The 27,067-nt window shown below is 49.7% G+C and overlaps 10 protein-coding genes across 10 annotated transcripts; 4 read left to right on the forward strand and 6 right to left on the reverse strand.

Moving 5' to 3' along the window:
• Positions 1-254: 254 nt before the first annotated feature.
• On the forward strand, positions 255-2,522 carry GT037_010885 (uncharacterized protein; the record flags this gene model as incomplete). The annotated part of the gene is made up of 1 exon (XM_038935932.1): positions 255-2,522. The coding sequence occupies one exon, from the start codon at positions 255-257 to the stop codon at positions 2,520-2,522; it is 2,268 nt and encodes a 755-aa protein (XP_038781486.1).
• A 161-nt stretch (positions 2,523-2,683) lies between these two features.
• GT037_010886 (uncharacterized protein) lies at positions 2,684-4,138 on the reverse strand (the record flags this gene model as incomplete). Its single annotated transcript, XM_038935933.1, has 2 exons — positions 2,684-3,873; positions 3,928-4,138. The coding sequence occupies 2 exons, from the start codon at positions 4,136-4,138 to the stop codon at positions 2,684-2,686; spliced, it is 1,401 nt and encodes a 466-aa protein (XP_038781487.1).
• A 146-nt stretch (positions 4,139-4,284) lies between these two features.
• Positions 4,285-4,437, reverse strand: GT037_010887 (uncharacterized protein; the record flags this gene model as incomplete). Its single annotated transcript, XM_038935934.1, has 1 exon — positions 4,285-4,437. One exon carries the CDS (start codon positions 4,435-4,437, stop codon positions 4,285-4,287), a length of 153 nt encoding a protein of 50 aa, XP_038781488.1.
• A 2,202-nt stretch (positions 4,438-6,639) lies between these two features.
• Positions 6,640-12,093, forward strand: GT037_010888 (uncharacterized protein; the record flags this gene model as incomplete). The annotated part of the gene is made up of 2 exons (XM_038935935.1): positions 6,640-6,934; positions 10,541-12,093. The coding sequence occupies 2 exons, from the start codon at positions 6,640-6,642 to the stop codon at positions 12,091-12,093; spliced, it is 1,848 nt and encodes a 615-aa protein (XP_038781489.1).
• A 405-nt stretch (positions 12,094-12,498) lies between these two features.
• GT037_010889 (uncharacterized protein) lies at positions 12,499-14,015 on the reverse strand (the record flags this gene model as incomplete). The annotated part of the gene is made up of 3 exons (XM_038935936.1): positions 12,499-13,317; positions 13,379-13,504; positions 13,557-14,015. 3 exons carry the CDS (start codon positions 14,013-14,015, stop codon positions 12,499-12,501), a joined length of 1,404 nt encoding a protein of 467 aa, XP_038781490.1.
• Positions 14,016-14,494: 479 nt separating this feature from the next.
• GT037_010890 (nad-binding protein) lies at positions 14,495-15,646 on the forward strand (the record flags this gene model as incomplete). Its single annotated transcript, XM_038935937.1, has 3 exons — positions 14,495-14,527; positions 14,577-14,976; positions 15,060-15,646. The coding sequence occupies 3 exons, from the start codon at positions 14,495-14,497 to the stop codon at positions 15,644-15,646; spliced, it is 1,020 nt and encodes a 339-aa protein (XP_038781491.1).
• A 483-nt stretch (positions 15,647-16,129) lies between these two features.
• GT037_010891 (DNA-directed RNA polymerase II subunit RPB2) lies at positions 16,130-19,975 on the reverse strand (the record flags this gene model as incomplete). The annotated part of the gene is made up of 2 exons (XM_038935938.1): positions 16,130-16,295; positions 16,353-19,975. 2 exons carry the CDS (start codon positions 19,973-19,975, stop codon positions 16,130-16,132), a joined length of 3,789 nt encoding a protein of 1,262 aa, XP_038781492.1.
• Positions 19,976-20,641: 666 nt separating this feature from the next.
• On the reverse strand, positions 20,642-21,430 carry GT037_010892 (uncharacterized protein; the record flags this gene model as incomplete). Its single annotated transcript, XM_038935939.1, has 2 exons — positions 20,642-20,957; positions 21,012-21,430. The coding sequence occupies 2 exons, from the start codon at positions 21,428-21,430 to the stop codon at positions 20,642-20,644; spliced, it is 735 nt and encodes a 244-aa protein (XP_038781493.1).
• A 190-nt stretch (positions 21,431-21,620) lies between these two features.
• GT037_010893 (uncharacterized protein) lies at positions 21,621-23,231 on the reverse strand (the record flags this gene model as incomplete). The annotated part of the gene is made up of 1 exon (XM_038935940.1): positions 21,621-23,231. One exon carries the CDS (start codon positions 23,229-23,231, stop codon positions 21,621-21,623), a length of 1,611 nt encoding a protein of 536 aa, XP_038781494.1.
• A 1,751-nt stretch (positions 23,232-24,982) lies between these two features.
• Positions 24,983-25,605, forward strand: GT037_010894 (uncharacterized protein; the record flags this gene model as incomplete). The annotated part of the gene is made up of 3 exons (XM_038935941.1): positions 24,983-25,098; positions 25,155-25,337; positions 25,392-25,605. 3 exons carry the CDS (start codon positions 24,983-24,985, stop codon positions 25,603-25,605), a joined length of 513 nt encoding a protein of 170 aa, XP_038781495.1.
• Positions 25,606-27,067: the final 1,462 nt, after the last annotated feature.

Here is a 27,067-nt window from a genome sequence, read left to right on the forward strand (position 1 = left end):
AGGAACCCGTTGACGAAATGGTCCTAGCTCTGTACTAGCGCGCCTTCTCCGCTGTGATGCCTCATGTTGTGTTGGCCCCACTTCTCTCTTGCACCTCACCTGCACACTTTATTCGTTCACAGCCATGCGGTCGTATCGAGTCTCAGCCATCTGCTATAGAACCGCAGCCGTTCACCGGTTTCCAAGATTTGGACAGCTGATAAGACAGCGCTCCCCGATCATGGATCCATTTCTATCGCTGCTAAACTTACATCATGGAGCCTGATCTTTCTTTGACCGCGGCGTCCAAGTCGTCATTGATCGTTAGCCTCCGCTACCAGCTTCTGTGTGCGCAATGCGCTGACATGCTCCTACGATGGTGCGAGCCGCCTGCCCGTCAGCGTTGGACGTGGACCATTGACGAGCTTATGCAAGGCTCTTCGACATGTCGTTGCTGCCGGTTCCTGGCCCAGGTTCTGGTAGCAAGCCCATGGATCAAACCTGATATCCATCGTAATATTGTAGTTGAGACCTGCATAATTGGTCACCAGCGCATGACAAAAGCTCCCGACCACTCGGTATCCAAGACTTATTACAGGCCAATGCTGTATGTAGACGACGACATCTGGTTTGATTTTAAACGCAAGACCTTCATACTTCCAGTTTCACGCGTTCACGATGCTTCATCAGACAAACTCGACTCACATATATTCTGTGGCAGGCCTGTCAACGCCATGGTCGATCTATCGCTAATCGCAAGCTGGCATAAGATATGTACGTCGAGACATGAAGACTCAGCAGACGGTTATGGATGCTGTCCAAACACGCACGAATCTTTACAAGAATTCCGAGTCATTGACGTCCAGCAACGTTGCGTCATAAAGACAAGTGGCAAGGTCGACTACGCGGCTCTTAGTTATGTCTGGGGAAATGCGAAGCGTCTTGTGCTATCCAAAGACAACGAAGCTTGGCTTACTACACCCGGCGCATTGGCACAAACCGAGAAGAACGTTCCTAAAACCTTCAGGGATGCACTGGAAGTTGCTGCAGCTCTAGGGATTGCGAACCTGTGGGTGGACGCAATATGCATTGACCAAAGCAACTCTGAACAAGTCAAACATCACATGGACGCAATGGACAAAATCTATGGATCTGCTGTTCTCACCATAGTGGCCACTGCTGAGAATGCCGATTTTGGTCTTCCTGGTATCAGCCTTCCTCGTGGACCTCCCCAGGCGGTATTTCAATACAATGGAGCTCATTATCTGAGTTCTAAACTGACATTTGGTGTTGCCATGGAACGTTGCCCATGGGAAAGGCGCGCCTGGTGTCTGCAAGAGAAGCTGTTTTCTGCTAGACTCCTGGTTTTCACTGACACTCAGGTCTTCTATTATTGTGGTGTCGCAACGTGGTTCGAGGATACGATCATGGAAATACCGGAAAGTAATCCCGACACCGTACTTCTAGAAGAGAGAGCAAGTTTCGGGGAACCCTACATGTTGAGTTACCTACATCACACAGCGTATGAGACCCACTATATTGCCCTTGGAGACTGGAACTTCTGGCAGCTAGTCCAGAACTACAGTCGGCGGGAGATGACCCTCAAGGCCGATGTGGTATCCGCCTTTGCAGGGATTCTAAGATCAGTAGAGGCAGAGCATGGTTGTGCTATATGGGGTATTCCCCAATATCACTTTTTACAAGGCCTGTTATGGTATCACTACGGCGGCCAGATGAGCTTTCGCCGAGAGGGATTTCCTAGCTGGAGCTGGGTAGGATGGTGCACTAATGGTAACGACTTGTATTTTGCGGATTGTAAGAGGAAGAAAACCAATATGGGAGTCATAGATGGACAATACCATGTTGCTCGAGGCAAGCACAATGGACGCTATGTATGGGATGTACACTGGCACTACTATACGGAGGACGAACACAGTCGTGTGATGCGACTAAGAGCAGTACAGCTTGAGCATCCAGACCACAACGGAGCGCCTCATGCTTCTTCCCCCACGATTACAGCAGTATCGTGTACAGAGCCTAAACTTTCGAGAAGGGCGAAGAGATATCACAAACGTTTCCACGAATGGGGCTTGCCTAGCCATCCAGGAACTATGAAGCCCATTGACGTGTCGATGCCACCCCTTGCGCCTGGACGAGAAATGCCTCCTTTATCACATATCATCCGTTCCTACACTAGCGTGGCTACAGTGCTGGTCCATCCAGATGAGAACAACTGCTATGACTGTCCTACATTTCGTCTCCTTGTCCCTGGCACCGAGATCGAGATCGCTGGGGTAGATTTAGACCCACGCTGGCCTGGCATCGGTAGGACACATAGCCTTGTCTATCTTTCGAGATTCTGCTCTTATGATGACAGATACCAAGAGCCAAACGACGATTGTTCTGAGGAACTGTATCTCTTGTTGGTTGAGAGCGTGCCGGGATGGGGCGAAGTCAAGAGGAGAGTAGAGCTGGTACAAAGAGTCAGTATTTTGGACTGGAGGAAGGCGAATCCAAGATGGGAGCTGGTCAGTCTGGCATGAAATGTTCGGGCTCCAAAAGCCGCCGATGGCTCATTGTTGTCTTCTTACTACCATATCGATTGTCACCACCCCTTATGGCCTTGGACGGTGACGGCTCTTCGCGGTCGGGTTTCGGACCGAAAAGCAAACTAATTATGCGTTTATCGTGGTTTGGAAGCACCCTACGCCAAGTCAAACATAGTTTTGAGTACTTCATCATCCCAAGCTTCGCCATCCATGATTCCCTTCACCTTGGCCATTCCAATGACTTGGTAGCCTTCACCCACTCCGCGGAGTACCATGGGCACCCGCAGACCAGATATCAATACTATCAGATCACCAGCCTGTACAGGACCTGAAGTGACCCCCTCATATCTCTTCTCATTTGTTAGGAAGCTGTATTTCCATTTGGACTCTACCGCCCAGGTTTTAGTTACCATATCCACAAGTAGTCCTGCGGTTCGCAGTATCCCGACCAGATATGTGAAATTAGGCGCTGAACTTCCGGCAGCCTTGAAACGCTGCACTTCCCATCTGTGATACTCTCTGCTCAAATCAGGCACCCATGTAGGTGTTCCTGGATACGAGAGCAACGAAGCCTCGATTAGTATATCCAGATTGTTCTGCCACTCGATGATGCGTCGTACAAAACGAAAAAAGACGTCAGCAACGGTGCTGTGTTCATATTCTGGGTCGTCTAAGGCGATACCGAGAGCTCGGAATGCGCCATACAATGCAAAAACCTTGTCTCGCAAGTCGGCCGCGCCACGAAGGCGGACAAGGTTGATGTTGTTGATCAGAGCTTTTCGAAGCAGCTGTTGCCTACCTTCGGCAAATTCTTCGGGTGGGTTGAGGAATGCCATTATAAATCCGAGGGAGAATATGAGAATGACAAGTATCCATGCATCCCAGTCACTGTTTTCCAGCCTCCAGTGACCCCTGTCGAATCGGTATACCGCCATACCAACAACGAGTACTAGCAAAGTACGCACGTAAACCTCCTTGAGCACGCGAAGTCTTCGAAGCGTTTCTTTCTTCGAGCTCGACGAAAACAAGGTCAGTGCCATGTCGTAGAACCGAGCGTCGCTGTCGTCCCAGCTCTTTTGTAAAAGACACAGCCAGAGGATTTCGATGCACTGCGCTGCGTTCCGTGCAGAACGGACTGTGTCGGTGTTTTCGTGTTCAAAGGCAATGTCAAAGCCGCCCATCAAGTTACCCCACAGTATTGTCTTTTGGCCGCACATTACGAGAGGAGCGGAGGCCAGGGCAACTTCTTGAATCGTCCAGGTCCTGGTAAACCAGCCTCTATTCAACAAGTCCTGCATCGATCTTGACTTATAAGGATACCACCGTGGGCAAAAGCGAAGAGCATCTGACGGACGTCAGAATGTACTTCTCAAAGATTCTGATTTGCGTATCAACTTACAGGCTGTGCCGCGTTCTCTGAACCAGGTAGCGACGCGACGCCGCTCTTTTGCTCTCAATAGGTTTGGCCTGTAGTTGAACTTTGCTACGGGCCAGTTGAAAGACATTCGGGACACATGCTGGCACCAAGTGAGCGCGTAGTCGGACTCTGGCGTACTCTCTCCGAGCCACACAATGACTCTGTCGGCTTTTGAATAGATATCGGCCATCATGGCGACCTGGTGGCTCTTGTCCTTTTCATCTTCCTGATCAATGCAAATGGCGTCGATCCACAATATCCGTTTTCGAGCGCGGTGTCTCAATTTAAGAAGGGCTTCATAGCAGTTTTTGGTCACTTGAATGCTCCCATTTCCAACGCCTATGGAGAATTTGGGTTCTGGCGCTCCCCACTCATATGATAGCGCATCGTAGGCCGCAGGATTATGTAGTGAAGTCTCATGAAGCGACCCTGATATGTTGCTGGAGGGTTCACTCGGGGGATTAAGATGAAATATTCTAATGCTCTTTCCATGTAACTTTGTGTATGGAGACGTCATGGTATATAATCTTGGTTAATTCGTACAAGCACTGCCATTTCACCCTGAGTCGACTTCGTTTCTTCAATAACTCACGAGAAGTCTTGGCCTAAAGCTCAAGACAGAAAACCCTCTGTTCTATGAAACCTTCATTCCAAGCTACCCCTCCTGACACCATCGCTCGGCCAATCATGTGCGTTCGCTTCGTTCTGTCAGCCTATTTGCGGCGCCATCTCGACCAGGCCATGGAGGAGCTGAAGGCAGAATTGACGCAGAGGCAGCGTTTCAGCCTGAGGCTGAGATAATGCAAGAATCTTGAGTGCCATGATGATGGAGCAATGGGGTATAGTAATCATGTGGCTTAATGGCATATTATCGTCTTCTCACTGCCATATCGATTGTCACCACCCATTTGGCAGTGGGCGGTCTGGTACACTGGCTGATTACAGAGTACATCCATCGCTCGCAGGACACCACCATGAAGCAGTCGCTTCCCAGGCTACTCAGATGCCCTAAATTCCCTAGAAAGAATATCGTCCTCGTACCTGAACTCTTCTGTGCAACTCCTCTGACTCCGGATCGGAAATCTCTACATGTTCAGCCCCATAAACGAAATCGTCGCAGTTCGACTGAAACCCAGAGGCTATCCGCGCAACAATTCCTACCATATCGTGTGCAGACGCCGAGCTCACGGTACCACAGACATCCTCAGCATGATTGTGTCTTACTCTTGCTGCGCGACATCCAACAAAGTAGCAAGAGCGCGCTGATTAATATCCTTATCCGCGAAGATCAAGACTCCGATTCACCTGCGCTTGGGATACTTTTTAAATCTTGTACAGCTCAAAGTTGAGGTCACTGTATTGCAGCGCAATGCATCCACGAAGGGAATAGGCCAAGCAAACTCCATATAAGGTTCCAGATCTGTACTAGCGCGCCTTCGCTGCGACGCCTGCAGATTCAGCCTTGCACTGCCACACTAGATGCGCCGTGCCTTCAGCTCTACTCCACACATTACCTCTACCTTACGCTATCCAGCTCATATCACAATCTCCAAAAAAAAAATGCAACCAATGCTTGTCTTCACCAGTTGAGGACTTAATGTACGTCCTCTTCCTACTATCCTCACCGACCTCTGCAACACTATACCATTAGAGCCAGGTAGGCTGACCTCAAGCCTCTTAGCCGTGTTCTCTTTAGCTAATGACAAAACAGTCCAGTGTACGGCACAGATGGACAGCTTTGTCTACGAACCGATCGATCTCGGCCGCCCGGCACTTCGACTCCTACATTTAGTAAGAGGTAAAGGGTGGATCATCGAGTGTATACTGTATCAGGCCTTCCTAGATGGTACCGAACTCATTCCATATGAGGCTTTATCATATACCTGGGGCGGCGCTGACAAGACTTCTACTGTGAAAGTCAACGGGAAATCCCTTAATGTTACTGAAAACCTATACTTAGCGCTTCAGCATCTTCGCTCAGAACATATCGATAGGGTAATCTGGATTGACGCTGTTTGCATCGATCAAAGCAACGAAAGAGAGCGAGGACATCAAGTTCAACAGATGTGTAAGATCTATTCGCAAGCGGAAGAGGTAGTTGTCTGGTTAGGCCAAGCGACGAGAGAGACTGACGACCTTATGGGTTCTCTTCAGCGACTGGAAGAACTCAGTTCACTGTATGCGTATGGGCACAGCCATTGGAAGCTGGCACAGTGGACTGAATTCTGGTTATCAGTCCCTAGGAATTCAGATTTTGAGCTCCGCAAAGGCTTGGGTCTGCTCCTAAGTAGACCATGGTTCAGAAGAGTCTGGATCTTGCAGGAGATTGCCAACGCGAAGAAAGCAAGGATCTCGTGCGGCACCAAGTCCATTCGGGCACATACCTTCGCTCTAGCTCCGTTGCTCATGGGCATAAAGCCAGACCGCCATTGTCAAGCGGTCTTGGACATCATGCCTGGTCGCCTGCGGGAGAACACATGGTGGACCGAGAACAGAGACCTTTACAATCTTTTGCTGAAGTTCGGCGAAAGCCAAGCGAGCGACCAACGAGATAAAGTCTACGCCCTACTAGGAATATCCTCAGATCTTCAGGATACAGATAGCCTGTTACCAGACTATACGAAAAGCCTCCAGAAGGTGATTCAGGACACGTCTTCGTTCTTATTTGGGCCATCGCATCTTTCATTCCACACAATGCCGGAGTTTTTAGAGAACCTTACTTTCCAGAACGTTGCATCCTTTGTAAGACTTGCGGGTCTATCAGACGTGAGCGAAGTAGATCGTTTCCTGAGGCGGAGGTGTCTCGAGGCACCACTCTCAACGAATGTAATTGAAGCCGCCGCTGGAAACAAGGAAAATGGACGGGAGATCATGAGTCTTCTTCTTCGGGATCGTGGAGAGGAATTCATGGTTACAGAGGGAGTCATTGAAGCCGCCGCACGAAACGAGGGAAACGGGCAGGATATTATGACCCTTCTTCTTCGGGAACGTAAGAATCAATTCAGTGTTACAAAGGGAGTAATTGAAGCCGCTGGAAGAAACAAGAAAAGTAAATTGCACATGATAAACTTCCTTCTTCAGGAGTTCGAAGATACATTCAGGTCAATAGTCTGCGAAGAGTTGATTGGATTTTCCAGATACAACACGAGAGTGCGAAAGCTTGTTCGCAGGAAAACCAACTCTGACAGCGCACCGAGTGGAATGTACGAAATTACATCGAAGGCGTCTCCAGAGAGAATTCGTATTGCGGTAGAGATGCTGCTGCTACACCCAGGCGCCAACGTCGACATGAAGGGTAGAAAGCACTCCACCGCATCCAAGAGAACTAAAACCAAACGTTACGAGGCGGTAGTGAGGCTACTACTAGAGCCGAGCGCCTCCTCTATCGCGCATTCGTCGTCCTGGACCAGAGAAATAGCCCATTATTTAGGCTTATCCCCCAGGAGATCAGCGACGTAATCTACAATTACGCTCTCACAAACACGTCATCATACCCTATGGTTGTACTCAATGAGATGAGAAGAGAATACAGTCGGTTCTATCGATAGTGAGGAGAGCTGCTATCCAAGCACAACTCTGATGATAGAACGTTCAAAATCGCTCATGCGATAGCGACCCTGCTGCTAGATGTAGGCTTTGACGATGACGTACAGGAAAAAAAAACGCACGACACCGCATTCTAGGCAGTTTTAACTAATCATCACCTGTCAATACCACAACTACTAAACTTAGGCATCTACGCCAACGTGGATAGTGAAATAAAGGACATTAAGTTCTAGGAGTTTACAGACCTTGCATAAATAATAACGTTACTACTACTATCCCTCTATATATAGAAGAAAAACCTGCGTGCTAGTATACTAATTATACTCTCTACTATAATAAAACTAATTATAGCTAAAAGACGTTAAAAATTTTAGAATAAAGAACTTAACTTTAAAGCTTTTTCTATACTATATCTTTTTATTAATAAATTTTTACTTAGCTAATAATACTATAATATACTATTACTATATATAATAGCTTTATTTTAAATAGCTTTAAATATATTAAAAATTAAATATATATATCTAAAATTTTATTAAGCTATATAAAGATATATAAAAAGTATATTCTAAGTAAAGTACTATAGTATTCTAAGTTATAGCTCTATTATATAAGCCTATTTCTTTATAGAGTAGAATTAATAACTAAAGCGCGCTAGCTGCGAGTTATATAGAAAAGCTATAACTAGCTTAGCAGTTTACTATCCGCGCTAATGTCTAACTAGCTAGCGTAATTTGTCTTTCTATTTTTAAGATTTGTCCCTCTAAAGTACTAAAAATGTTAACTTTTGCGCTCTATAATGCAATTTCGCTGTAACACTATGTGTAATTTTTATCTTTAAAGCCTAGAATACGTTTTGCATGCACTAGAGTACCTCTTGCTTATATTTTATAGATTTCGACAGAGATAGGAATGAGCTAAGTAGACTTAAAGTTTGCGATTTCTTTGAAAATACTAATTACTAACCTTAATTAACATGCAATTCAACTACAACACAGGCTAATCTTTAGCTTTAAATTTTTTATAGGAGCTTTGCGAGGCCCTAGAAGTTTTTTAGTGTTTAAAAGTTTATTTAAAATCTTGCTGGTGTTAAGTTGTGTAGATGCAAAGCAATTCGGTACTTCGGAGGGGGACAAATCTCAGCAGCCTCTCCTGCTTCACACAACGGAGCTCCCGGCATGCACGCTGCCGCGCCGAAGAGCTCTCAAACCCTCAAGATGTTATCTTGCTTTATCGCACTTGCTGCTTGACACTCCGAACAGTTAGGGAGCCGTTAACGCCATGAATGAACAAGGAGTAGCCGCTAGAGAGTTAATTAGCAACGATAACGAGATAGCTAATAGCCTAGCCAACACCACTGGAATCTGTGTCGGAGGTTCGCTAACTTAACGAACAGTAGCTAGAGAACTATTGTGTGTCGGCTGTATCTCGACAATTCCAAGAAGAAGCATTTCCGAGTGTCCGAACCGTGGATTTGTCTCGGGACACAGTGTATTTCTTTACCTAGGGACGCACCTTACATGGAAAAACGAAATAGCAGAATCGCCAGAACGGGGAAATCAAGAATGTAAAGATTTGAGGAGATCAGCGAAGTCCGTGCGTCTCGGGACATCCCCCTTTCCATCTTCAGTGTTAACCCAAGGATTCCGGCTCTCGGTCCCTCTCTGATACGTCTTCAACATGCCTACCCATGGACTTCCTGGAAAGATATCTTTATTCACTGGCTTCAAAGCCATCTTCTCTTCCAAGTATCTCGGCCAGTGCATGGCATAAAACCCACCAATCTTCAACGATCTCTCCACCTTAAGTTGTGCCAGCCCGCGTATAAAAATGACGCTTTTCCCTAGCCCAATATGTATTGGACCCTCTGAATCCCAGTAGACACTCAGATTTTGAATTTTGGTTGCCTCTCGTTGAAGTTTGTCGAAAAGTAAGCACCATCGCTGAGGACTAGGTGCGGCGTCGGTCGCGTCGACAAAAACGGTAAGGTCAGAGATTAAAGCAGCGTTGTTTGTCTCGAGCCAGGTCGCAAGAGCGTCAGGTTGCGATACGTTAATAGCGACAGATTGGAGGAGATCATCAGGTGCATCGTTGAGGGTAGAAAGCTTTTGTAAAACAGGGTTAGTTCCCTCTTTCCAACAGTAGCCTTTCCGGCTATGGAAAAATATGTATGGAGGGGAATACATCATGAATTAAGATGATGCTACCTTTTTTGAGGATAGAAAGAGAGGGAGAGATGTTAGATGTGGGTTGATGTAGAAAGAGGGGAAGGAAAGATTGACATGATTTCATTAACTCTTGCAAGTGCTCAAAAATGCTATGTGGCAAACCCTAATTGGTCGTATGAGGTCTTACGGCTACAGACAGCTGCTGGCATAAAATACAGTACACGGAGAAAGACGTGGGGTTAGTGGGCTAGCGTGATATTATAGCTACGTTTGTGGGTCGAGAGTCTAACATTAGCGTGGATAGAATACCGCTAAGCTACTTACAGCTAGCGCGCTTTAGTTAGCAATCCTGCTCTATAGAGAAATAGGCTTACGTAATAGCGCTATAGCTTATATACTATAGTAACTTACTTAGAATATACTTTTTATATATTTTTATATTACTTAAAAAACTCTAAGATATATATATTAAACTTTTAATATATTTAAGACTATCTAAAATAAAGCTATTATATATAGTAGTAGTATATTATAGTATTACTAGCTAAGTAAAAATTTATTAATAAAAAAATATAGTATAAAAAAAGCTTAAAAATTAAATTATCTATTTTAAAATTTTTAGTATTTTTTAGTTATAGTTAGTTCTATTATAGTAAAAAGTATAGTTAGTATACTAGTACGTAGGTTTTTCTTCTATATATAGAGAGATAGTAAATTAGTAAATAAAAAATAGTAGCTATTTAATAATTATTTAAAAATAGATAAACGTAATATTATTTACTATTAAATAGAAGAGGAGAAATACTAAATAAAGAAATTAACAGGCTGCACCTTCTATGTCGGAAGTACATAGATGAAACAGGCTTAGCTTCAGGCAACAGGACCCATGCGGCTCGCCTTACTATTCCATCTCACAATGCTATATGAACGCGCAACCATCTCCTTGATTCCTCAAGACATCTTGATTCTCTTTCAAGTTTTCTTACTCGATACGCAAGGACATATAGCACGGACCAGAATGCAGGCAGGAGGCGGATGTGGAAACTGCTCCGATTGTACTCAGGCAGAGGAGCAAGCACGACTGAGAGCCGCCCAAGAAGCCGCACGCGAAGCTGAAAGACTCAAGGCCGAGGAAGCTTCCCATCTCTGCACGGCCGAATCTATCCATCCAACATGTCCGCTCAAAAAATCAAATCACGAGCCGCTTGCTTGGTCCATCGAGTCCACAGATGTCCTAGACCAGAGCAACAGCCCATTATTCACCCTTCTCCCCCGCGAAATCAGAGACATGATTTACAACTACGCCCTCACAGACACGACATCATACCCCGTGGACCGCGCTCGTCCCGAAAACCCCAATCCCTTTGCGCGATTCGACCGCGTCTCTGGATACTCTCAAAGCCGTGCTGGCATTGATTTGTACGCTTCGAACATCGCCATCCCCCTGCTTTACACATGCAAGGCAATCTACCTGGAGACTTACGCCACCCCTCTACGCATCAACCCTTACATCACAGGAGAGCTATCCGTCCAGAGGCAAAAGCGCAACTTGTCAACCTGGCAGTTGGCGCAAATACGCAGCTTGGACATTACGCTCCCGCAGCACGGATTGGAGAACGGGGCTTTGAGGAATTACCTGAATGAGTATTGGAACGCGACTTCACGATCCCAGGGGCGTTGTATCGTACCGTCAAGAGCTATACGCCCATCGGACAGAAAGCGATGCGAAGATCTGGAGTATGCAAACAGTAATAACAGTATCTTGGTACCTGTAGCGGGCGGCGGCAGTTTGACAAAGAAGAAGAAGAGAGATTTTAACCGCCTTGTCGATGTTCTAGACGGCACTTCCATGATCATCCCCCAGGATCCCATCTACCCATGCGCTCGTACTCTCAAGGTAGCGCTCGCTCAACCTATACGACACATCACACTACGGCTAACGCACAGCGACTGGTGGACATGGGGCAACGCGCCTACGGATGACAATTCGACCACTGGACACCTCCATCTCGACCCAACATTTGGTTCCTACCCAGACGGCCGCCCTTCAAACACAAGCATGCGCCTCCGTGCCTCTGAGCGTCTGCGCAATCGGCACCCCCGTCTCGACCCACAGTCCTGGGGCTCGCATCTCGAGCGAGCACTCCCGGGTCTCGAGACGTTGGAGCTTGTGCTGGAGACGTGGAAAGTCAAGGAGGAGCAGCTCGAGTGTGTGGTGCAATGTGCGCAGACGTGGAGGTTTTGTGAAGAAGAAGAGGGAGATGGGAAGGAGAAGTGGGCGTTGGTTTGGGATGGTGAGGTGGTGGAGAAACGATGGAGTAGGGGATTGCGAGGGTTGAGATTGCCAAAGGATGCGAGATGGGTTGATCGATGTAATGATTTTGAGGTGAGGGTTGTGCGGTATGTGAAGAAGGTAGTGGAGGGGGTAGTTTAGCATTATCTTCCTCATTCCCCATCTCTCACAACTTGCATTGCCAGACCAAAGAGTCATCTATAAATGGGCATTATTTTTTGAGCTGCCTACTGGTATCTAGCACAAACGCATCCATGCGCGTCCATTTCCTAACCGAATAATTACCACCCCTCATCCATCTCGTCATCACATTGTTTCGTCCCCAACAAGCGTCTCATCATCCTCGCACCCAAAACTCCAATCCTCTTCACTATCATAGGCATCCTCTATCCCATCAAGGCCGAAACCAACATCTTCCTCCGCCATACGCATTCGCTCACCCTCTTCATAACGCGCAATCGCTTCTATTTCATTCTGCGTCAAAACAATTGGTTCGGGTACCGACAAGGGCGTTGGAGGGAGTAAGAAAATTCGGGGGAAAACACGCTATGATCCGCCGTTGAGAAGATGTTCAATGGCACCTTGGACGTTGCCGCCACTTCGTCGCAGCGCAGCGACATTCCGGTCAAATTCGTAGAAGCCCATTTCGTTGAGCTGCCTAAGTTGGGTCTCGTAGATTTCTTCAGGTGGTCGGTTGTCTACTGGTGCTGCGGGCGCACCGAAGCCTCCTCCAAATCCACCACCGGGACCAAAGAGTGCGGCGAAGGGGTTGGCGCCGCCCGGTTGTGCTGCGTCACCTGGAGCTCCTGCGCCTTGACCGAAAGCAGCGAATGGGTTTGCTCCTGCACCTCCTGCACCTCCGCCCATCATCTGCATCATGTTACGCATAGCTTCCGGGTCTTGCATCATCCTTTGAGCTGCCTCGGCGAATGGGTTCGCTTGTCCGCCCTGTGCACCAGCTCCGCCGAATAAGTTGGGAAAGGTGCCTGAAGCATCTTGTGTGTTTGGTGCCGCACCGGTGTTGGCGCCTTGTTGCTGAGGAGCGAAAGGATTCTGACCTCCCGCAAACAGACTGGCGAATGGATTTGCTCCAGCTCCTCCAGCTCCGGCTCCACCAAATGCAGTGAAGGGGTCTGTAGATCCAGTTGTGTTGGGCTGGTTTGGCGTCGCGGTCGTGCCTTCACCTGTTGCGGTTGAACCTGGTTGTGTTGTGTTGTCTGTAGCCCCTGGGGCTGGGAAACTGGGGCCGCTATTGCCCATATTCCGCTGCATCTGCAGTTGCATACGCATCATCTCTGGGCTGAACATCATGCGGCGCATCTCTGGGTTTCGGAGGACTTGCTGGAGCATCGGGTTGTCGCGAATCTACTCAAGTTAGACCAAAGCAAGATAGAGTAAGGAGGGTAGAGTAAGGGTCTGCACTCACCATAGGACTCTGCAGCATCATATCCACCACCGCTGGGTTATTCATAGCTTCGTTGAGTTGCGATAAGAACATGGGGTTCTCCATCTGTTCTAGCATAGCCTCGGGGTTTGTAGGGGGTCCGCCCATCTACGAACATGTTAGCATGACCCTGTTGAATAGCGAGCTGGACTGTACTTACGCCACCATCTGGCCCGAAAGTGTCCATTCCTGGTAGGCCGTGGAAGCCAGCATAGCGCGCACCTGTCAGGCCAGCAAGCGGGTTGTTGCCTGTTCCGGCAGCAATGTTGGTCGGCACCTGTGGCGTCTGGGTGTTGCCCCCACTGGCTGTACTTGATGTGCCTTGGTTGGCGGGGTTCTGTCTTGCGTTGCTGGCGGCACCCTTGACAAGGTGGACTGTGTGGCCGTCCTTAATCTTGACGCTAGCGAGCGTGTCGGGGTCTTTGAGTACGCGACCGGAGTATATCAGGCGCTGGCGTTCGGCGGGAACATCTGCGTATTCGGGCGTTGAGAGCTTGGTCTTGAGGTCGGCAACTGTGGTGGTGTTGGCCAGTGTGAGTACGTGCTTCTGGTCGTTTGCAGCCTTGACATTGAAGGTGATTTGCGTGTCCTCGGTGGTTGTGGCGGCGTCGTCGGCCATGATGGCTGTTTACGAACGTGGGGTAGCAATGGTAGCGATGGGCAAAGTTTGTTGTACGGGCACCTGGGGAAGTAGAGCTGCCGGTTCTATGACTACGGGCAGCGAAGAGATACGTGTCGTAGAGGCAGAGGCGTGTTGACTGGGAGAGAGAGAGAGGCGTCGAGGCTGTCATTAGCTTTGGATACGATTGGAAGGCAGTAGAACGTCACAGGTGGACCCGCGCCTTGTACCCTGCCATCGCTAGCGCGTGCCCGTGCATATGGCACTAGCTTCGCTTACTAAGGTGCGTGAGCCAAGCTCCCGGGTGGGGAAGAGCGACTGGGGAAGCATGCCGAGGTATCTTCGGGGAGAGTAGTTGTCCGCCGTCATGCAAGCTACAACGGCCATGTTGCATACCCGAATTAACTTTGGAGCTCCTGACTGAGCGGTTGCTGTTCGACCCTACTACCTTAACATCGCAACTTACATCCAAGCCCACCATGAAAGGCATACAGATCAAAGAATACGTCAAGGTACATGTCCCATCTACCCGCCTACAAACCGCCCATTAACCCAGCCCAGGGACCAGAAGACCTCAAAGTCCTCGACCTGCCCACACCTACGCCCAAATCCGACGAGTACCTAATCGCCATCCACGCTTCGGCGACCAATTTCTTCGACCTCCTCCAGATCCGCGGCAAATACCAACACCAACCCGCCTTCCCCTGGGTAGCTGGTTCAGAGTTCTCTGGCGTCGTCCTCAAAGCGCCAACCGCACTCGCAGGAGGCAAGACACCAAAGTTCAACGAGGGCGACAGGGTCTTTGGCGCTTCACAAGGCGGCTACGCAACACACATTGTCTGCACAGAGGAGCGGCTCAAGGGCGTCCCTGAAGGATGGAGTTATGAGGATGCAGCGGGTGTCTTCGTTACAGCGCCGACGAGCTACGCTGGCTTGGTGGTCAGAGCAGGTATCAAGAAGGGTACGTCACTTCACTCCACTCCCCAGCGCTTCTATCCCGTTCTTCGCAGACAGGAAACTAACATTCTCCCTTCTCTCTGACAGGGGACTGGGTACTCGTCCACGCAGCAGCCGGCGGCGTCGGTCTAGCCGCCGTGCAAATCGCCAAAGCCTTCGGCGCGACCGTCGTCGCCACAGCCGGCACCTCGCACAAACTCGACGTTGCGCGTTCCTTTGGCGCAGACTACGCCGTCTCCTACCGCGACAAGGACTGGCCCGAGCAAGTCAAGAAGCTCACCCCAAAGGGCCGTGGCGTGGATATCGTATACGACCCTGTCGGTCTGATCGCTCAGTCCATGAAGTGCACGGCCTGGAACGGCAGACTGCTGGTCATTGGGTTTGCAGCAGGCGACATTGAAAAGATGGCTACCAACCGCATCTTGCTCAAGAACGTTAGCGTCGTCGGCCTGCATTGGGGTGCCTATGCGATAAATGAGCCGGAAATGCAGGACAAGGTATGGGACGGCATCTTCCAGCTTGTCAAGGAAGGAAAGTACAGGGGTACTGCTTTTACCGATACCGAATATGTAGGACTAGAGAGTGTGCCTGCCGCGCTCAAGGCGCTGGGTGGACGTGATAGTTGGGGCAAGGTCGTTGTCAAGGTACCGCAAGAGGGAGCGAGTAAGCTATAGGCTCTACGACACTCCGCCAAGTGACGACGCGAATGAAATACTTGGACTAAAACACGCTGATCTAGTCACCCATACTGTCGTCTGGTCACATTTCACATGCAGTCCTGTGACAAGTAATCGTACTGCTATTCAAAGCTCTCATTCCAAGCTACGTAGATATACAAAACGGACCAGTGACCCCTTTGTCTTCAGTGATATACATTTTTCAAAAGCCGAATCAGGCCAATTATAATCGTAGATAAAGTAGCGGAAAAAGGTTTCAACGCCTGGCCAACCTCTGCGGTAGCCTTTATTTCCTCTCTTCATTCATTCTGTCCCCACCCAGAAAAAAGACAAACGATGAAAAGGGACAAAACGCCATAACCATGCAAAGCAAACTGTGGGCATCTAGGCTGACTGACTACCACCAAGGGGATTGTTCCCTGAGGCTGTATTTCGAGTACCACCCGCGAAGGCGGGGACTATCCTATCTGCGCGAGACGACTAGTCACGCACGCTCAATCCGGAGCGATCGGTAAACATGCGGGTAGCAATGTTCATAGCGAGGAGTTCCTGGAAGAGGAGTTTGGCAGCGTAGGGGATATGAATCTGAGAGATGCGCGTCTTGTTGTGGCAAGGGCGGCATTCGTAGAGACCCTTCTTGAGTTGTCTGGATTGCACGGTCAGCAAGCCATCATGAGGAAATAAAGGAGTAAAGAGAACTTACGCAATAGGACTCATCAAACCGCAGACATCACACACGTGCACCGTGTACGCATCCGAAACGGTAAAGAGACGTTCCTTCAAGAAGGCGGCGGCACCGTGAGCAATCATACAATCACGTTCCATCTCTCCGAAACGCAGACCACCGTCCCTAGCACGACCCTCGACAGGCTGGCGAGTAAGAATTTGCAGCGGACCACGAGCACGAGCGTGAATCTTGTCGTCGACCATATGCCTTAGACGTTGGTAGTATGTAGGTCCCAAGAAGATTTGTGTTCGCATCTTCTTTCCCGTGTGGCCGTTGTACATGATCTCGAAACCACGCTTTTGGTATCCAGCATCCTCGAGCAGACCGGACACTTGGTCGACGGTGATGTCGGTGAAAGGCGTGGCGTCACCCTCTTGTCCTGTAATGGCACCGACCTTGGAGAGCAGACACTCGATCAAATGGGCAATTGTCATACGAGATGGAATGGCGTGGGGGTTGATGATTAGATCCGGAGTGAGTCCCTCCCTGGAGAATGGCATATCTTCCTGGCGGTAGGTGATACCAATGGTTCCCTTTTGACCGTGACGAGAAGCAAACTTGTCACCAATCTGCGGGACCTTGGTCGTTCGCGTACGAACCTTGACGAATCGGAGGCCTTCAGTGTTGGTGGTGAAGAGTACCTGATCGACAATACCGTTCTCAGTGCTTCGGAGTGGCGTTGAAACATCGCGCTTGGTGTGGAGAGTAGTTTTCTGACCAAGCTCCTGTGCATCGGTTGCGATGGGCGCTGTCTTTCCAATGATAATATCATCACCAGAGACACGCACACCAGGCGCAACAACACCGTCGTCATCGAGCTTGTCGTATGTTCCACCCTTAAGACGGAGGGTGTCGGCACGGGTAGGCTTCTCGAATTGCTCGAGAACGTTGACACCAATACGCTTCTCCTGTTCAGTGTATGCACGGTAGAACAAACTCCTGAACAGTCCACGATCGATACTGCTCTGGTTCATAATGACGGAATCTTCCTGGTTATAACCACCGTATGTAGCAATGGCGACAATGGCGTTTTGACCAGCGGGTAGCTCACGGAACTTGAGATACTCCATCGATCGAGTAGTTGCCAATGGTTTCTGGGGGTAGTACAGGACGTTCATCATGGTTTCCATGCGTAGCGCAAAGTTAGTGAGCGCAACACCCATGGCTTGCTTACCCATAGCAGATTGGTAAGTGTTACGGGGCGATTGGTTGTGATCGGGGAAGGGAATGATACTGGCACAGATACCGAGAATCATAGCCGGATGAATCTCGCAATGAGTATAGGCATGGATGCGGGGGTCTGGTAGTGGCTTGAGGCGTCGGAGACGGTGCTCACCCTCGGTGGATCGCTCAGCCGCCGGCAAGCCCAATTTCATCTCTCGCCACTCCTCCAGATCCTCAGGGGAGAACGTTATCATGGCAGTCTCCTCCTCTTCAGCGTCTAGGTACTCCACAACACCATCTTGAATAAGACCTCTCCAGCCGTAGGTAGCTGATTCGACTTCATCCTGGCTCCAACCCTGTCGTGTGCTTGTCTCTTGTTGCTCCTGCTTGAGCTTGTTACTGATCTCCTTGGTGAAGATTAGGTGGTTGCGGTTTGGCTTCCGAATGTCGTTCTCAACAACGAACAGTGGTCTCATGACACGGCCAGCATCTGTAAAGATCTTGAACTCTCGGTCACGAATGTCACGAATCAGACTCATCTCATAGGATAGAGTTCCGTTTCGTCGCAGCTCCTGCACAACTGTGACAAGTTGTTGAGCGTTGGAATGGACACCAACCCAGACACCGTTGACGAAGACCTTGGTGGCATCGGGGTTCTGGTTCTGATCATACTCTTCTAGAAGTTGCATGTTTCGTTGTGTCATGAAGTCGATGATGGGAGAAGCGTCACTACCGACACTAACATAGCACATCAAAGACAGGTTCTTAACCAGACCACAAGCCTGTCCTTCAGGAGTCTCGGCAGGGCAGACAAGACCCCAATGAGAGTTGTGGAGTTGTCGCGGCTTGGCGAGCTTTCCATCTCGACCAACAGGGGTATTCGTTCGACGCAAATGGGACAGTGTGGAGGCGTAAGTGTATCGGTTCAACACCTGGGAGACACCGGCTTTCGCGGAAGCGGCTTTCTTCTGGTCACCCCAGTTCCCTGTTGCCAGGGAGTATTTCAGGCCGTTTGTGATGATGCTGGCCTTGACAGCCATCTGAACGTTGAAATCCTGGTTGTTCTCAACACATCGCTGGAGGTACTTGTACACGTCCTTGGTGAGCTTCAGGAAGAGGATACGGAACAAGTTGGCGACCAAAGGTCCTGCAAGATCCAGACGCTTCTTACCGAAGTGATCACGATCATCCTCGTCGCGACGACCCAACACACATTGCAAAAGGCGGTGAATCATGTAACCGAAGAAGTAGGCCTTGCGTGTGTCCTGGCCCTCCTTCTGAGAGATGTGCGGCAAGAACTCTCGCTGCATAATGTCTCTTGCAAACTTGAGACGTCTGTCCTTGGTACCAGAGTTGGCACCACGCTTGGCGATGAAGTCCAGAGCAGTCTCCCGATCTTGAACAACTGAACCCTCCTCGATACTGGGCTTCAACAGCTCCAGCATTTGTGTGTCGGTGCGGTCGTAAACAATATGGCTCAGAATTTCCTCGTCCGAAACGATACCAAGCGCGCGGAAGACGATGGCCATGGGCACATCGGCCTTGATGTATGGGAGGGTAGCGTATGCGAAGGGACCGGGGATACGCTTGCCGGGACCGGCGAGCGAGTTCTCTGCCCACTTGATGTTGAAGGACGAGATCAACCGCGTGCCCTTTTCGACGGCACTTCGAATTTCGGCTATCCATGGAATGGGACCCTGCTTCTTTCTGAAGACTTGTACAATGTTCGCGGCACTGCGCTCTTGGGCGATGAGCACCTTTTCACTACCGTTGATGACGAAGTATCCACCCTGATCGTAAGGACACTCGTTTAGAGAGAACAAGTCTGCATCTGACTGAGCGCGCAAGTGGCAGAGCTCTGACCGCAACATGACGGGCAGCTTTCCGATGAACACCCTCGCCGCCGCACCATCATCCATGGGCATGTCCTCACGCTCCCACCGAATCTGCGATGGTCCGCCTGTGTAACCTCCCTCCATTTCCTCGTCGTCGCCCTCCTCTGGCTCGCGCCCTTCACGGGCGACCATGATTCGGTTTTCAATGTCCGCCAACATGGCACCGGAGTAGGTAAGATTTCGTAGACGCGCCTCGTGAGGATACAGTTGCACCGTGGTACCGTCGCCTTCCGTGTGTGTTGGTCGCGCAAGGTAAACGCGCCCGAATTTGATTTCATAGCGGCGCTTGATAATCGGATTCTCCTCCTCATCGGGGTTGTAAGGAGTGTTCTGCTCGAGGATGACGCTGCCGTTTTCTTTTACAATATCCTGGATTGTATTGCGCGTAAATTCATCGTAAGAGTCGAGCTGCTGCGAGACCAGACCCTTTGTGTCGAAGAAGGAGCTGATGACCGCCCAGCAGTCTTCGGGCAAGACGCGGTTCTCCTCATCCTCGTACTCGTCGTCCATGGGGTCATCGTACTCGTACTGGTCCGCCATGGTCGCGACTGGATGTGTTAGGCGCGGGGAAGTGAAGGGTGGTGGGTGAAGGCGGACGTGTAGAGTCCTTGCTGAACTTCATGCGACGGCGGCGACTGCCTCCCAAAGGACGTTCCGAGCTAACGTTGCCGGTCTTAGCGCCGCCACGTATCACGTGATGTGGCTAGTGCAGCTCCACTCTGGAAGATCAATTACAAAGCATCTTCACCGTCTTCTTATGGTCGCACTCGTCTTACGATGAATCAACTGCAGTCACGTTGAGTTGAACCTTGGACAGGTAGTTCATGTGCTGGCGCTGGTTCGACGGCGACAGCGTTCGCAGTGGTAATGTCTCTATTCAACCATGGTAGCGGCGAAGCATCCTCATCTATTGGGTATGATGAAATATTCTCATCCATTTCATACTGTCAAAATACACTCTAGTTTTAAGTTTAACAGTATCTGCATTGTACTATTCGGTAAAGTCCTCTGCAGCCACATTTCGTGCGTGGATCCCCTATATGCAAAAAGTACACCGCCTCTTCCAGCACTACAGGCCGCCAGTCGCTTCTCTGGGTTCTACTAAGACTCAAACTGTCCTTAGATGAGAGCGGCTCCATCAGAATATCTATCTTTAATGCCACGAGCATCCGTTACTCCCATCCCAACACAGCTCGGATGCACCCATCAGAAAGTGATGAAACCACCGTGTTGGCCTTTGAACGCAAAAATTGTAGTTTCTTGAGTTTCGAGGCACGTCCGAACACTATCGGGGACGTAAACGAGTTCCTGCGCGTAGTCGGTGGGTGTCGAATTCTGAAGATCTATGTTGCATATCTGTCCGCCTGGCTTCCTGGGAAATCCTAGGCGTTTCAAATGCGGGGTGTTCTCTCGTACGTGTAGCGTTGTGGCTGATTCGAGAGTGAAGAGCATTTCAGCATCGAATGAGTGGCGCGCGGGACAGTTGATGATGATTTGCTTGACGTTTGCTTGGTTTTGCAACCTGAAGGCAAGGTTAGTCTCTGATACGAAGCATGTTATGGATTAGCAAGATTACATGTGAATAATTCCGCTCGATATCTCATTGCGCAGATCGTACGCAAGATCTTCGTGCGGCTGATCCACGATGAAAATAGTCAAGCGCTGTATGGTCTGTACTTTGGTAAGGATAGCGTGAATCGAGTCTCGCTCGAGTACGAGGTCTCCTTTCAGACAACAGTCAATCTGTAGAGTCTCCACGAAGCCTAAAAGATGCGAAGCGGCTGTGAGCGCCCCTAGTAGCATTGAGCAACGCCCCGTAGAATGTGCGCTGTGTTGCGCAGGTATCTGGATGTCGCGAAATAGAAGTCGCTGGCCCGAGGCTTTGAAGCTGCGATGTGTCTTGCATAAAGCAAGCCAGTCGTCCTTGTCGATAAGGCGGGAGAAGATGTTGTCAAGTATCTCGTTGGCGAAGGCCGTGATCTTTGGTTGAGACATTTGGACGTGATATTGGATGTTCCGGTAGAGTTTGGATGTTGAGCAGGCGATTCGAGCTGGTGTGTAAATAAGTATTCACGGAGAGCAAATTTGCAAGGCAGAAATGGCTGCTTGGAGTGCAAATTCGAAGGTGAATTAGAATGTGGCGACCATCTTGTTGCAGTCCCGTACGCGCGCACTCCCTTTTCATTCAGGTAATCCACATGTCCTTGCGATCTCCCTTCCTCCTTTCCCAAAGTTCCCCCTTCATAATGCCATGGACATAAGCGTCGCCAATAAACTCCCAGGTAGCATCCGTCCCCTCACCCTTCTTCCGTAATATAAGTGGTGTTGTAACACCCTCGACCAGCACCACATGGTCTCCAAGTTGACATATACTCGGCACCAGCGCGTAGTAAGTCAATTTAGGATCTTCAGAGTTAACCACTGTTGCACCCTTGCGATTCCATATATGCCCTACCATACACTTGGACTGTGCTTCCGGATTGGCCCAACCAAAGCGCCGAAGTACCCGCTCAATCAAGACTACGACAATGTAACAAACTAGAAAGCCGTGGATATGGGATTTATGAAGAAGACGTAAGAAGTTTTGGCGTTTCTCAAATGCTGCCCAAGCGCGGCGTTTGATCTCTGGAGCAAATTGCGTTGTACCAGCCATGATCGTCTCGTCCCGAGCTCGCGCCGCAAGCTCGCCTGTCGCAGGATAGATTTGTGCAGCGTTTTTAGGACGAAAGAAAACCTCCCATTCATAGATTTGGTACTGGTCAAATTGTAATAATTGTGCTTGTTCGAGTAAGGACTGGTGGATTGAAGTTTTGCGTGATATCCAGCGCCGTGGTGTGAGCTGGGTGACTCTCGCTACTGTGACTCCGCACAAGTTAAGCATCTTGGGCAACTGACTCAAGTGCTTTGAGAGGGTTGATGTTGAATTGAACGTTTCGAGATCAAATTGGGGCTTGAAAATGGAGTCCGCTGAGGCATGGTATTTTAGCACTGTGTTGGTCTCACCAACTTCGGCTAAGAGTAAAGACATTGGTGTTGCTTCGGTCCAACGCCAATCCGGTACCCAGGATGGAAGTGTGAGTCGTGTGAAATTTGTGTCGCTCTCTTCATGGGGAGTGATGATAAGACGCGGCACATGAAGAACTGCTACCTGTGCCTTGTGAAGTGCGCGGGCAGCCAACCGAGTGTACATTACTTCCGTCGTGGTTTCTGTGTCGTAATTTGGCTCGATTCCCAGATCCTCTAGTGCCTTCTTACATCTCATACCATAAAATGCATACACCTTGTCCCTAGGATCACCAGACAAACACATGCGATGCCTCAGTAGCGTACCAAAACAATCGACATCAGCACCGTTTGTCCATTCTTGCTCGCTGAATTTCATGAGAAGAACTATATGTGGCCTAAGGCCAGGGTAGAATTCCCACAGCCACGGCTTGGTTGCCATCAGATACACATATGCAGTCAACAGCGAACTCCAGGTTATGATGGCGCTTCCACACAGGAACCACACCTCGTTGGAAACAATGACTTCTTGTATGACCCAAGCCCGCTCGAAGTAGGGTCGATCTAGAAGGCGCAGCAAGGTCTCAAGAGCCGGATCGCCCAGCTTGACCTGAACGCGCGGAACTTCCTCTTTTTCTTCTTCCGCTGTCAAGACATGTTTCCCCTGATCCGCCATCTCATGTATGTATGTGGTGTGCAGTCTGGAAGCATACTCAAATGCTGCTGCTGTTCCCTCAACTTCCAATCCCAGCCAGCTCACAGTGACAGCGGCCTTCATATATACTTGTCGCATTTTTGGTACGTTCGCGGTCTTCTCGTCATTATCCATCTGGTTCAAACACACGCTGTCGATCCACAAAGTACGTGCTTTCACCGGCCAGCCGCGTATCCGGTATAACAAAGGTATTAGTGTGGCGGGTATTTCTAGAGTATTGTCGTTTCCCAGGTCACAAAATGGAGCCACATTTGTAAGATGAATGGTACTTTTTTGTGTTGGCGGACCCCAGCAGTACGAGACGGCGAAGAATTTTGGAGCTTTCGATAGCAATGTTGAGTACAATCGACCAGTAATAAGACCGCTTGGAGGTCCCTCATGGAGTTCCAGCAAGCGTATATATACATCTTCTGAATCATGGAGATTGGGCAGCGACTGATATTGATATGGCATGTTTGTGTACCAAACAAGGTCGATAATCACAGACGCGATGTCAAAAGCATTCGTTATAAGATGTACGCAGATGCCTATCATGATCATCTGTCTACGCTCGGATATACCCCTTTTGCCCTGCAGGTGCACATCTGTGGCTAAGTTTCACATGGCTGAGGGACAGGCATGACATTCGCTCGCCTGGCTCCATGGTCTAATCCTTCAAGCATGTCGAATTGCGTACAAAAGCCACAGGACAATCCCTTTCGGCTTGACATTGATAGAAAATCTAGCGCAACCCAGTCGAATATCTCCCCGTTTCCATTCGAGGCGGAGAAGGTGACGGCGTTGTCGGTAAAGGGGATGCGTGTCAGGGTCTGGTCATGTTGTGAGGATTTGGGGGCCGGGTTGGCAAAGATTAGCAAGGGCGATCGATAGCCCGCAGATGACGAACCACTCACAACGACTGCATCGACAACGGCGCACGCGATACCAAAGCCTGGTTGCGAAAGATGGGGCTTAGGGGACCAAGGTAGCATCAGGTATCTTGCTGGCCAAGGCACGCGCAATTCGGACGCGTGTCTCGTAAGACGGGAACTTACCTATGTTCACTATGCAAACTCCCAAGACCCCGAGATGCATACTAAGAGGTCCGTACCAAGGTATTCAACGTGAGACTGACCTCCGATATACGAGGTTTGCTACCCCACCATGATGCACGCCGATATAGACCCTAGCTTCCCTCCCGTCTCCACCGATCCCTCAACCCTTCACATGCACCGCCTCCTAGCGCCATCATCGCCATCATCACACCAAGAGCTCTTGATATGCCGCGGGTCAAGTTCAGCGGTTTGTGCAACATGTTACCGCGCGGGCACCTTGCCCGCTCCAAACTTTGTCGGCCCTTCCAGCTATCGACCCCGCGTCACAAGAGCAAGTCGATGAAAGTTGGTTGGCTAGCTTTGACAACTCTACGCTTGGCTCGGAAACTGACCATTCTGAGAGGTTCGCAGCATCCAGGGTGGCCAGACCAAGCCCGCATTGGCTGTATCGAGCTGCAGACGCCAGCCTTGGGCTTCATCTGATGAACAAGTAGCTACTTTTAAGGGTGACTCCTCTTCCTTTATCCTCAGATCCGCCTTCCTCCGGGCTGCGCGCTCAGGCGTGAACACAACACCTTGATCAAACCACTTCATAACCCCCGAGCCATACATTCCGTTGCCTCTGGGTCACCACATGCGCGCAGTTGGTGATTGCGCCACCCGTGATATGCACGCAGCTCAATCGGTCCACATCGGAGAGCCAACCTGCTGTACATACGCAACATTTCGAATTACTCTTAACTCCTAGTCCTATCTTCTTCTCTTGGGGGGCCGCATTGTCCAGTCCTTATTATTATGTCGAGCAACAACACCGATGAAGAGGCGCCCACGGGAGCCAAAAGCGGTACTATTGTTGTCGGTATCGTCGTACCCTCAGTCTTGATCATCCTACTTCTTGGACTGATCATCATGTCAGTAGCCACACTAGTAGGATAGAGAGCTTTAAGCATGTCTAAGCTGACGACAGAAACCGCCGCAGGGGCTCCATTTTCCGACCATGTAGCCGCGCCGAATCTGGTAGCAAAGAGAAGCGCTGGAAAACGCGACAAGATGAGCTAGAAAGCCACATCAAATCTCAAAATTTCTATGATTGGCTCGCAAGTCAGAAAGAGAAGTCCGCTGTTGCGTCACAACCACACGATCCACTATGGTAGGTATATCAAATGAGCTTTGTCAATTGAGCAGATAGGCTAACCGTGAGCAGTGCCATCTGTCTGGACGACTTTTCCGACGATGCGCAGGTTCGGGGCCTTCACTGCTCTCACGCCTTTCACTCACGTTGTCTGGACGAATGGTTCATAAGGTACAACGAATACTGTCCATTGTGTCATCGACCAATAATACCAGGCTCTCGAGCGACGAGGAGAAAAGCCCGTGAGAGACTGGATCCGACCATTCCAGTAGTCCTGATGGTATAGATGCTAAGATGGACAAGCTAAGATGTGATTACGACTCTGTTTGGTTGTTGAGTTTTCGGACAAAGACACACAAGCCTGCATGGATCTGCTTGGCAGCATGCGTCTGTCAAGAACAGTCATGCCTGAAGAAGAAGCTCGTTTCGAACTTCGAAATGCTGAATATCTAGCCATGCACAGCTAGAGCTTCGGGGTGGAACCAGGAAGAGTAAGAAGATTCTGGACCCTTCGCCTACACGGGAGCATCCGAGCAGAAGCCACCAACGGCGAACTGCCGGTTCCCCAGGATTGCCTAATTGCTTTTGGGAACTACTACAAGGGTCAATCAAACGGTTCGGGCAAGAACTGTAAGGTTGTGGGTCGGCATGGGTCGACTCAAGACATGGAGTGTCTCGGGAGCGTTAAAGAGGATTTGATCGAGCGCAAGGATACTGCCACACTAAAGAAAGGGAATCGATCTGCAACAGTATGAGGAAGTGGCAAGATGTCAAAGTTCCAGGACAGTGATAGAGTGCATTGCAGTAACATCTAGACACGGCTCGACACGGCCTTGTTCTGTTGATAGCACAGCATCCAAATAACGAGAAGAAGAAAAATGCTGCATAGAAGTCCTGAAGTTTCTCAAAAGCCTCACATAACATCTTTACAGGCCTTGCCAGCAGAGAAGAAAATTGCAGAGTTGTTGTGGTAGTCTTCAAGCATGCTAGGTGCCGCCCAAGTGCTATTCGTGGGGCAACCGAGACCACTAGCGGGAGCGCCATTGGCTTCCGCTTCGACATCGCATGGTGTCCAGCACTTTCAATCCACCCATGCCACCTGCTATGCTATGATTCTCAGGCACATGGGACAACAGCTCTCCGAAATTGCTGCGAGAAAATCGCTGCTGTGGCTGAATATCGCGATGAGGTGCAAGGCGCACCGTCGCTAGCATGAATCCGGACACGAAGCGGGGCCCAGGGAAATGTCACGCCACCCTCAGGTGGTCTGATCAGTAACTAATCTAGAACTGCGCGGGACCTGGCACAGGACAACTTCCGCACAATTGCTGTACCGAAGTCCCGTAACGAGCGACGAACCTTTCCTAGGCTTCTGGCTATCCTTTGCACCTGCCACTCTCGATTTTGCATCTTCGTGAACCCCTGGCCAGTCGGGAGATCATACCTCAGACGAGCGCTACCACGAAACATTGTGGACTTCGCCTGGAGTTACCTGCAACTACTGCCAAGCAGTTACCTTGTGTCTTACTCACCATCTTTATACGACCGCCAATCCCGAGTAAAATCCAGGGAAATTCTCTTCAAACGCCTGGCTACATCTTCGCTCGTCGACCCATTCTGAGTGCTGACGACTGTCTCTTGATCTTGACAAAAACGGAGGAAGTGCTTGCGCTTATATCCTCGACCCCAGCCGGCTCTGATCCTGCACCTTGCCTGCTAGTCTCACGTGTGGCTTGGCCAGCGCACCT

The sequence above is a fragment of the Alternaria burnsii genome (genome assembly GCF_013036055.1).
Source record: "Alternaria burnsii strain CBS107.38 chromosome Unknown 751, whole genome shotgun sequence".
Lineage (NCBI taxonomy): Eukaryota > Fungi > Ascomycota > Dothideomycetes > Pleosporales > Pleosporaceae > Alternaria > Alternaria burnsii.